At 35.7% G+C, this 12,257-nt stretch overlaps 2 protein-coding genes across 3 annotated transcripts in view; one reads left to right on the plus strand and one right to left on the minus strand.

The window, feature by feature from the left end:
* The window catches only part of Vps16A (vacuolar protein sorting 16), a 59,021-nt gene that overhangs the window by 45,907 nt on the left and 857 nt on the right, over positions 1–12,257 (plus strand). The window lies entirely within an intron of this gene.
* LOC137237476 (signal transducer and activator of transcription B-like) overlaps positions 1–12,257 on the minus strand; it is a 103,074-nt gene that overhangs the window by 9,797 nt on the left and 81,020 nt on the right. Inside the window, exon 2 of the mRNA XM_067761139.1 lies at positions 6,945–7,952. Within this exon, the coding sequence (XP_067617240.1) occupies positions 7,336–7,952 (617 nt within the window). The 3' untranslated portion in view covers positions 6,945–7,335. The remainder of the gene's footprint in view (positions 1–6,944; positions 7,953–12,257) is intronic.

Consider the following 12,257-nt stretch of genomic DNA (forward strand, 5'->3'; position numbering starts at 1 on the left):
CACGATCTTTATTGGACTGTGGGTAATCCATGGATTGCTCTGATGTAATGCGGAGCTGGAGTATGTGGTCGAGTCCTAGGACATCGCAATGTTAATTGGACCATACTTTTTGTATGAATTGTGGTTAATTTTGGAGCACCCGGTTGGTCCATAGCGATTACTCCATACATGTATGCATGGAATACTCCCGATTTCTCCGGGTAATGTCTGCAACTTTACTGTTTCTCACTATTCGTTCTGTTGAACCTTCTTCTTACTTTGAAGTGGAATATCATCCTATTCAGGAAGCTGTTTCGAAAATATCCTATCTCGGCAAACTGCCGAAGGGCACTCTCAAAATATCTTTCTAAAAGTTTTCGTCTCAGAATTTTTCTCAATAATAGTATTTCATTAGTCTGATTCGCACCTGACTTGTGATACTTCGTAAGCTGACTAAAGGGCCTGGTAAACTTGCAATCTATATAAAATAGCTGATCCAACCAACATTATGGAAGTAAATAGTTGAGTTACAATGTAGCCTAATCCAGATCTCGATAAAGATTTAAATTGCAAATGCATTAACAACGTCGTGATCCTGATATTTATTTATCTGGAACAATTTCAGATCCGCGTAGCGGTTCTGTTCCTTTTGTTTTTTTAGTCATATCCAGCGCGGAGTTCATGCATAAAAAGACACATCAAGTTACATGGCTGTCCCCGATCGAAATACTCGCAATCAGATCGACCACGTTGTGATAGACGGACGACATTGCGTGCCTCCAGTGGTTTAGATGTGCGTACGATCAGAGGACCTAACATCGACTCGGACGATTATCTCGTCGCAGACAAAATACGCGCCCCTCTCTGCGCGGCTAAAATCAAGGAACAAAAAACACTAGGAAATAGCTTTCCGCCCCGGTTGTTAAGTAATAGCATTCTAGCTTTTATTTTTATATAGAAAAAATATGGCATTTGTGGCATAGTTTAAGGACCTAATATTATTTATTAGTTTTATAATTTGTTTTGATTTTTATGGGGCAATTCGGGGAAAAAAGTTTGTAGCCAGCAGGTACCCTATAATTGTAGACATGAGTTGAGTGCTGTCAACTCTCATAGAACTGATCCGGATCGTTGCAGCGAGATTTGATCGTAATCCAGAGCTGTGCGGGAATTGTGTAACTATTTTAATCACATTCGTCAACGCTATATAACTATATAAGGACTTCGAAATAATATAAATAAATTTGCTTAACGGCATTACCTGTGAAGCCACTTTACTTCAATTTAAAGTCAATAAAATCGCCATCACTTTAGCGTTGTCGAAATTGAGTTAATGAAAAGCACAGTTGTTATAGGAAGTGGAAATACGTTAGTTAAAATTTCGTCGAGTTGCATCGTTAAAGGTAAGTGAACGCGCCTATTGAATATCTCGGTAGAACTCAACTATTGTATCGTATCGTATCGAAATGTGGTATTGGAAGTAGAGTAAATCGCTAATTTAACTCTTTTGCTGCTGATGTCCACTACAGTGGACATGACTTTGAAGTGGCTGTAATTTAACAGGCCTAGCGGTTTATTGCGAGTATAAAAATAGTGTTCCCGGTAATTGCTTTAAAATTTTGTCAGTATTGTGCAGGCTTTTGTAAAGGAAGGTTGTTATACCATATTTGGTGTGTTTGTTCTTTAAATATTTATTATAAACAGTTTTTATGTTTACTTGTGTCAACCGTATTTTTTAGCTGGAAATTCCCTCTTTGAACAGTTGTAAGCGAAAAAAGATTGGAATTCAGGTGAGTTTTCTAGAAAAATAATACCGTATGTCCTTTATAATGGACATGAGTAGTCAGGAGTTGTGAGTTAAGAGAAGATAATACATAATACTTTGTAGGAAAGCGTTATGATGGCTAGGCGCAAAGTGTTGACAGAAAACGAGATGTTTGACCTTCTTAATAATTTCTCAGATTTCGCCGATGAGTCGGATAATGATGAAATTGATTCCTCAGCGTTAACTATGAATCCTATTGAAGGAGATGAAGAGGTGGGAAGTGACGCTACGAGTTCTGAGGAAAGTGAAATGGCACAAGAGCTGAGTCCAGCATTTGAAAATCAACCAGATGCACGTCCTCAACATACATATTTTTCAACACCATCCTCAATACGGAGCGAAGAGAATGTTCCACAAAATGAGTATTTTTCTGTGAGAGTATTGCGTTCAGTTTCTACTACAAAAACAAGTACACCAGAAACACAAACGGGAAATGAATGTTTTGATTGGGCAAATATAACACAGAAAATTGACATTCAATGGAGGCACAACAGCAGTAATGACTGAATTGCTGATTTAAAATTTTCCGCACCTGTTAAGTTGTCTACAGGAGTCAAAAATACTTGCCGACTCAATTTTTTGAAGATGCATCCAACTTCACTAATCTTTATGGTGTGCAGAACGAATCAAAGCTTCGACCAATTAGTCCTGGGGAAATTCGGAAGTTCTTCGCCTTACACTGTATAATGGGTATATTGAAGTTTCCACGCATAGCCATGTTTTGGGAGATAGGTACAGCACTACCATTATTTGCCACCAATGACACGTAATCGTTTTTATGAGCTTCGAACACATTTGCATTTAGTGGATACTACTTAGTCTACCCCCACAAACTCAAGATAAATTATTTCGCGTAAGACCTATAATGGATTCTATTCGGAAAAGATTATTGGAGCAAGAGCTGGAGGAAATCCTTTATGTTGATGAACAGATTGTTCCATTTAAGGGGCACCTGGGAATAAAGCAGTATATACGTGGTAAGCTTTGTCCATGGGGAATAAAACTGTGTTCTTTGTGGAAAAAGTGGAATGCCGTATGATTTTATTGCGTGCCAGAGGTCATCCACTGAAATTGATGCAAATGTTATAAACAAACTTAGTTTTGGTGCTTCAGTCACGTTGGAACTTCTAAAAAGAGTGCCCCATGATTCTGTTGGTCACCAAATTTATACAGATAATTTCTTCAGCACGTATTCTTTACTTGAAATTGTTGAGAAAAGGAAAACCTTTGCTACTGGCACAATTCGTAATAATCGTTTCCAGAAGCCACCTCTCTCCACAAGTTCGTTGTAAAATGCAAGGATGCAAAGAAAAAACGTACTTTTATTGCACGAAATGCAGCGCCCACCTCTGCATTCGTCGAAATTCCGATTGTTTTTATGAATACCATTCAAAATAGTTTTCTTGAAATAAACTGTTAAACTCATAAACTGTATGTAAGGTATAGTTATTCCTTTTTCTAATAAAACTGAATTTGGTTGTAAAATTATTGCAATTGTTTATCTCATTTCGAAATTTGATAGAATTTACTGCACAGGTGGACATGAAATTCTGAACACGCCCATATAGGAAGGCGATTTTTGCTTTCACTAAAGTGCTTCGGAAACTCCTTACAGTAATTACAATTACTTAGAAATATATTTGTAATGCGTACTAGCTGGCGGTAGTAAAAGGGTTAACATTCGTAATCGTTATTAGCGAATCAATAAGTATAACGGTATCTATGATCTTTAATCTATGGTCATTAATGGAATTCACCAATTTTATAGATGTTAACATGGAATCAGTTATAGTTGCTAATTAATATCCACCTAAACTTAACATAATAGCCACCTCGTTACCACTGCTAGAACTAAGTAAATTAGCGAATAGCACAATCGTTATCGCAAATCCATGCTTAAGATTTACACAAATCGCATCGCTTAAAATTAGTGAATTCCACTATTGTTAGTGGCATTAGCTGCGATGTTTTTTCAATTAGTTAATTAATCATATCTTGCAAAATAATTGAAATTTGAGTGTACTTCAAAAGCACCCCAAACACAACTAATTGACCAAGTATAGACAAAATCTGAAATTCAAAAGTTCTCCAAGCCATTAAACTCCGCTATAGCAACGTAAAATTATGTTCACCTCATATCTCTCAAACTTTCTTCAAGGCTGAGCAAAGTAAAATTTGACTCAATTGGAAAATTAGATGTAAACGTTTTCAGGTCGTGTCCAATATGTGGACTTATTCCAAGCTTGTTTGTAGCCCATTATTTATTCATTACAAAAACGTCCCTGTAGTTGTACCAAAGAGTATATATACTCTTTGGTTGTACAGGTCCAAACTAAAGGCCTTGATATATATCACATGCCCTCCCTTTCAGCAAGGTCTTCCTGCCACATATTGCAGATTTAAGGGTACACTTTTCTCAACATGTCACAAACTGCAGACTTAGGCCCGGTTTATCAGTGGTTGGTTAAGCTAATCTTAAACTAAGCTTACTTAAATTCTAGACAAATTTAAACTCCAGTTATACTACTGGGCAGTTTTTCAGTCACAGTTTAAGGCCGCCTTTGGGGTATGCTGTTTTGTGCGGCAACATTGGTTTTTTTATTATCTAGATAATTTGTAGATACGGCAACAGCTGGATTTTGTTTACCCAACAAACATGGAAAAAAATTCTCCGGCGAAATATATATCTAGTTCTCGAGTTGATATCCAACTTCATTCTCCAGTCACTATCCAACCTTTGAGAAATTTTGTAAATTTAAAAGTTTTCCAGTTGATCTCCAACGTCATTAATATTTTCCAATTATTATCCTAATTTCGAGAGATTTTGTGAAATGTTCAGTTCTCAAATGAATATTCAACGCATTTTTCCAGTTGATATCTTACATTATATATCGAGTTGAGGTGGAGTTGAAAAAAATCTCCAAGGTGGTACCACCAAAACCAACAGCTGTTTATTGTGAGAAATAAACACCTGGTTGATAGCAGTAATGAAGCGTAATTAATCAAGAATAAATTATATAGGCGGCCGCCTTGGTGTGATAGTAACGTGCTCGGCCTGCCACACCGAAGATCCTACATCAACATCATTGAATCAAACATTTGAGTCCAGTTAGAGCACCGCAAGTTGTTAATTAAATTTTTCAACTTTGGTAATATCATATCTTGCTTTATAAAAAGTCCCCTCTTTTGCTTAGTACGCTATGATTCTCGAGTTGAGCCACTGCTTGGAAACAACTTTTGAGATTTTAGAAGTATGCCTAGTTATCAACATGAGCTCTAATGGTACTGAAGCCTAAATGCTTGTTGGGTATATTCCACGCCATTTCGTACGAACGCAAATAACTGATAGGTTAACTATAGTTTAACCCTGGCAAATCGGCCCCTTAAACTTCAGTTAAAGTAGACTGAAAAACTGCAAAATAAGTTTAAGCGTAGTTTATCTGACAAACCCAGTTGAACTTGTACTGAAAACCCGGGTCTTAGGGGTACACTTCTTCTTTTACAAAATAGTGATCGGTAGTTAAAGTTTAGAAATCTGATTTGAGCATGGGCGTACGCAGAGTACAATTTATAGAGGGGGTGAGATTATAATGCAACGTATTCACTCCTATCAAAACTGTCGATTTTCAATCGATGTGAAGAAAATCGTCTTTAAATAGTTATTTTGTTGACTATAAGCTGCCAAAGGCAGTGTGACTATTGCCATAGCTTACGCACCCGGGTGAAAGTTAACAAAACAACTGCATAGAACAGTGGTGCACAATACCGGCTGAGGTTCGAGTACATACAAACGCAACTTTTTTTTGTAGCAGTATGTGTTTACATGGAGAATGTTTGAGCAGAGATCTCACACATGAGGTGTTTACTGCTTGAAGTGCAAGCCCCATGGCTCATTTAAATATCTGGTTGGCTCATTTCATCAGCTGATATTATTTTTGGTTGGCTCATTTCATCAGCTGATTTTATTTTTTACATTGCATTGAATTAGAGAATGTGAAATGAGATGGATAATGCAAAATGTAATGAACAATTGGTTAATTACACAGTGCTACAAAAAAAAAAAAAAATAATCGACCTAGTGTACGTTGTAGGCCTTGGCGAGTACTTCATGAGAATGTGTTTCAAAATTTTCAAGTTATTTTCTAAAAACCGTTTTTCGCCTACTTCGCGCACTCTAACAATCATAACGTCGTCATGTTTTAACCGATTTTCGATCGCTTTACGGTTTCGGAAAGAAAAAGATTCAAGCTTTCCATTGTTCCCCCCGTTTTTCACAGTTTGACCATTAGTAAACCATGACTTTTCTTTCTCTGGATAGTCCTTTGAGAATGAATGTAAAAAAATATTTTTTTTTATGATACGTTACTCAAACACGTCAAACTGTGAAAAACGGGGGAAAAAATGGTAAATCTTAGATAACTTTTGGAAAATGTCCCAGTTTTTTTGTATAAAGTATAAAAAAATATATATCAGCTTAAAGCTTGAATCTTTTTCTTTCCAAAACCGTAAAACGATCGCAAATAGGTTAAAACATGACGTTATGATTGTTAGAGTGCGCGCAGTAGGCGAATAACGGTTTTTAGGCAATATCTTGAAAATTTGGGGGTGTTACGACAATTTTGAAACACATTATCATGATGCACTCGTCAAGGCCTACAACGTACACTAGGTCACTTGCAAAATGCAAAATCACTGTACCATTATGTTTTGCTATGTAGGCGAACGTCGAAAAGTTTTCCAAAGCTCTACGAAGCTCTCGAATGCACCGCCGACAGTAATAAATCTTGATAGGTAGCGGTGATTATTTGAGATGTTTGTATATCAAATTGACATTATTACTATCGACAACTCACCCTAAAACAAAATTGTAGGTACACCCATGTGCATTTGTTTGTATATTTGAAATCGTATTTATGACTAATCGTATACCAAATATGAGTTCAAAAGCGCTGCAAAATTACATAAAACAATAAAATTATTATGTAGTGAAAATTAAAAAGAATTAATGAAATTTTAAAAGCTAACCAATGTACATAATATTGAATAAAAAAATAAAACCGTCGCTGCCTGTTTTAAGCGATGTTACATTCAGCACCAGAGTACACACACACGCACACAATTTAAAAATATTTCATTTTACCTGGACAATTCATTATTGGGCGTACGCTGCTGCTTTGGCGTAGATCTTGTACAATTAAACGCGCAGCCAAAATCTTTCTTAAAGTCTTTATTTGATTTTTCTTAACATTTTTGCTTTTTTCAGGCATATCACAATTCTTTTATTTTCTATTTTATTTTATGTTGCATTTCCCCACTTTGCCTTCTAGAAGTCTTCATCCTCTTCGTTCATCACAGCCAAACTTATTAACGAAATATTTTTTAACGTTCATATATAGTAGTAAATATGCGGGTTGAATGTGTGTGTGTTAAAGGTATTTATTACACATATAATTTATTGCACGATGTGATCGCACTATCAGCCATCAACGATTACCGGTTTTAATTCTGCCAACCATTTTTGTTGAATGCGATCAATTTATTGTCTTCTGATACATTGTGTTTTTATTATAATTTTGGCTCCATTGTTGTATAGAACATAAGTCATCAATGCCCACTGTAGTAGGACTCATCATTGGGACGCTGGCAACAATATTTGAGTGAAAACCATTACCAACACCATCAGTACCTCCAGCACAGCTACCAGCATTATTATTGTTACTGACAGCATTGCTATTACCAAATGAGTGTTTGATATTATTATTATTGTTATTACTGTTGTTGTTGTTGCTATTATTCGTAATGTTTATGGATTTATGCACCGTACTATGATTGGTACGTAAATTTGCTAAAAATTTCTCTTTAAAAGTATTCGCCGAATATTTATGTTCGATGAAGGTGGGTGATATGATGGGCGGGGTACCAAAAATTGGCGTAATGGAATTATTATTGCCATCATTGATATTATTAATTGATGTACCATTAATATTGACCGCTACTGTTGCTAGAGGTGGGGTGACGGCGCTCACAACTGCACCCGACGAAGCACGATTATTAATATTAGCATTGGCGATCGTGGGTGAAGGTGCATGTAACAGGTGCCCGGCATTAAAGGGTACAAGGCAGGCGGTAGTGTGTGCAATTGCTTGTTCTAGAAAACAAAAATAAAAATAAAATAAAAAAGAGGAAGAAAGAGGGAAAAAGAGTAAAAGAGAAGAGACAAACTTAAAGAAAATTTAAAATTAATAAACAAAGAATATAAGAACGATTCGCGCCTTTTGTAAATCCAATTCTAATACTAGGTTCAAACACACACCAAATTGGCAATTTATACTGTTTAGGCAATTTATTACGCAATTTGTCATATAATAAATTGTAATAATAAATTGCCAATTTAAAAAAAATTGCGTAATAAATTGTTTCAAACTGCAAATGCAACATTGTAAAGTGTGTTTATTGAGTATACTTAAACGTCAGTTACGCATGGCTGAACTATATGGTTGGCTCATTTCATCAGCTGATTTTATGTCTTTCATTTCACTGGAGTAGGGATCGTGAAAAGAAGATGGCAAAATCAAAATGAAACCAAAACATTGAACACATTTTCTTACAACACACAAAAGTTTCAAAGTTTTATGTTTTCATTCCATTCCATTCACCTAATACCAACACGCACATTTTGACAGTCTCAACAAAGATATGTTGTTACTGTAGATATGAGCCAACCAGCTATCAAATTACTATTGTGTAAGCTAAATAGAGTTGTATGAACACCACTCAATTTAAATCAAAATAGCCTCAATTTATTTTTCTGTTTGAACATAGTATAAGCTCAATCTTGCCGATATTTATTTCTTCTAATGAAAAGAAGCATATTTAAGCCAGGTTTTTCAGTGCGAATTAAACATTTAGTTAAAGTTGATGAGTTTAACCCTGCCACTTTGGTCGCTTAAGCAAAGAAAGCAGTAACATTTTATGTTATCGAGAAAAGTGGCAAGGTTAAACATTAGTCAACTTTAACTGGAGTTTAAACACGCACTGGAAAACCGGGCATTAGAGTAGCTGATCATAAAATGAAGGGTTCATAAAAATTTATCTCTTAAATTTCGCGGTTTTTTACCAGCCTTATAAGCTTTTTACACCTTTTTCGGGAAAAGTAACCTTTAATTTTCTTATATTTTTTCAAGTTTTTTGACGGTTTAGACAACTCAAGGTTACTTGCCATGTTATGCATGTCATTAAAGGGCTAAGTAAACTTCCTTAACCCAAACGCCATAGTCGTAACCATACCCATATGCATAACCATATCCAATGTGATCGATTAATGGTGCCTTAACCTAAAAATCGTGAAAATTTCAGAAAACGCAAAAAATTACAAACATATTCCACAAAAAATAAGTCTCTTAGTCGTATGCAAAACAATGAATAAAATGTACAAAAAGTTATTAAATTCACCAACTCAAATATTTTTAGGTTAGGGATATGGCGAGAAACTAAAAACCAATTGGTTGGCTATGGTATGGTTATGGCGTTAGCGTTATGGTATGGCACCATTAATCGATTACATTGATTTCCATAAGGTAGGTTCGATCAGCTGTTTTATCTGGTTATGGTTTTGTCTTTAAGTCACCATTAATTGGCCCTTAACCCAGTACCGTTCATTTGGATCTATTCTGGAACTATTGTAGATTATCTTCTTTTTAATTACCTGCTCAAGTGTTCTTTTATAGAATCCTGCTGTAGATCTTATGAAATGTGCAGAGGCTAAATTAGGTCAAAATAAAGCTGGCATAATGTGCTGCAGTGCAAAAGTGTCAGACGTTACTTGGAACCCTTTTCGTTTGTTATTTCTTGGATAGAATGCCTTTGAGACAATTCAAGGTTGTCCTAGTACAAATAGTTTAAACAAGTGGAGCTTTTTACCCCAAACTTTGCTATTTAAATTGGTGACAGTGCACGGCCTACAGTCACATCCGTCGCTTTAATGCAAAACTGGATTTACTCCATTTCCAGTAAATAATCAATTGTAAGTGCGAAAGCGTTATATAGGATTCTTTCAAAGAGATCTGATTCGAGGACGTTTCATTAAAATTTTGAGATAGTGAGTTCTTGAAAAAGGTTAGGAGGTATATTTACTAAAGACTGGGTTGGTCCCCATAAGGAATAAACAAAATTGTAAAATACCATCGCTGAATTATAAGTAATGTTGAGAGAGTTGTCGTGGAGATCTAGTGTGCTGTTTCCCGACTCAAATTGTTTAAGGAAACTTTTTTAAAGCGGGGTTCAGTCCCCGGCGGTCATTTAAAAGCCATACGAGTGTATTGCTGCATGGTAGTCTTCTGAGTTAAAATTGGTTTGATTCAGCTGCTGGCATTCGGAGCCGACGCAAAATATGTACCAATTTGCAGGACAAATTAAAAAGAAACTACACACCACCATTGGAAATTCAGGATAAAATTGGTTAATACTGAATAAAAATAACAGTGTCAGCAGCCCTCACTTAAAAGCTCTGCAAATAAAAGCTCTGCTGAATAAAACAAATCAGTAAAAAAGCTGCTAAATAATTCGCTAGTAAACTAAATTACTAAAATTTTAGTAATATGAAAATATTGATAAGCAATTTGGTTTATGTTATGTCGTCGGTCCCAAGAAAGACTAAATAGTTTCGTTATTCGCATATAAGACTAAGGCGTTTCCTTCAATTTCTGAGTTAAAAAATAACTTGCCCTTCTGCAAATGGGCCTTAGTCTCTTAGTCTTCTGTTAAAATGCAGTTTTTAATTGTAAAGAAAAGTTGGAAAAGTACCAAAGCGGGGGGGAAAAATAATTTCACTTGCAAAGTGTGAAAGCGCTCAAAGCCAAAACAAATGCCGAATTATTATGCTTTAAGGGCAGTTTAAATTGACGTATCCATATCTATATAAAACAGCTAACTCAACCAACCTTATGGAAATCAATGTAATTGGTCAATGGTGCCATGCCATAACGCCCTAGCCATAACCATACCATAGCCAACCAATTTGTTTTTAGTTGTTCGCCATAACCATAACCTAAAAATATTTGAGTTAGAGAATTTATTACCTTTTTGTACATTTTATTTATTGTTTCGGATACGTTTTGACTAAGAGACTTATTTTTGTGGTATATGTTTGTTATTTTTGAGTTTTCTTCATTTTTATGAAAATTTCAGGATTTTTAGGTTAAGGCACCAATAACTGATGCCAATTGATATGGATAAGTAAAAATATGGTTATGACTATGTCGTTATGACTATGTCAACTTTGCCAGGCCCTCAACATGTAGCAAAAGCTGGCGCTAGTCTATATGGATCAATTTGTTGTTGCATTTGCATGTTAAATTTCTATCCGTGTCTGGATCACGCTTCATTGGAAGGTAACAGTTCTCTCAGTACGTGCAGTGTAATCATCATGCATAAGGCTACGTTGAACATATTTATATGAAAAAGTTTATTGTGGCTCGGCCATAATTATCTGTTCCTAATCTAACACACAATTGAAATGTTCTGGCTTCCAAACGAATTATACTTGTTTTCTACGCAAATATAAAGCATCATCCCGTTTTGAGCCAGATAAATCAAGATTTATCTTATTCAATTTGTGAGCCAGATAATTATTAATTTGTCGTCTTTACTTTGGCAACGCTGCCTTTAATAAATTTACTTTTTCAAATCGCTCGAATATGGGTCACATTAGCTATGTTTTTTTACATGTATATACGTATACGCTTAAATTTTATATGGACTGCTAAGCGACAAACTTTAAATACACCTCTGATATTGCTGCGCATAAAATTAGCACTACTAAATTTCAATACGCATTATACTCAGATGTAACTGAAATATGTGTCTATGTCCCACCCTCTACACTAATTCTAGCCGTCATCCAGTGAGTTTTACAGCTTCGGCTCACGCTCAATTCTCACGGGAATGCTTTGGATCATTGAGAGACTTGAGAAGCAGATGTCGTGAAATTTTCGCACACGTGAAATGTGATAGGCAGATGTCGCCGCTGTTTTTCATTTAACTCATACGGCGAAAGGCTAAGCAGCGACATCTATTTTTGAAAAAAACTATAAAGAAGTAATTAACAAATTATCTGGCTCACAAATTGAACCAGACTTCTATCTGAATTTATCTGGCTCAAATCGTTGTTGCATTTACATGCAAAATTATTTATCTGGCTCGGGATCTTTGCCACCGGATGATGGCTTGTATGTATTCTATGCGTGTCCACTATTCATCGAAACTGATTCAGCTGTACATAGACATACAACAGAGGGTTGTGCCTCCGCTTTTCGGTACACCCTATGCTGTAGCTAGTTGTTTAACCACTGCCACTAGATGGGTCTCCTAAGCATTATCTAAGCGTAAACGTATACGCGTATGTACGTAAACGTAAACGTATACGCGTGTAAAAAAAGAACACGGGTATTGTTGT

The sequence above is a fragment of the Eurosta solidaginis genome, chromosome 1 (assembly GCF_040869045.1).
Source record: "Eurosta solidaginis isolate ZX-2024a chromosome 1, ASM4086904v1, whole genome shotgun sequence".
Lineage (NCBI taxonomy): Eukaryota > Metazoa > Arthropoda > Insecta > Diptera > Tephritidae > Eurosta > Eurosta solidaginis.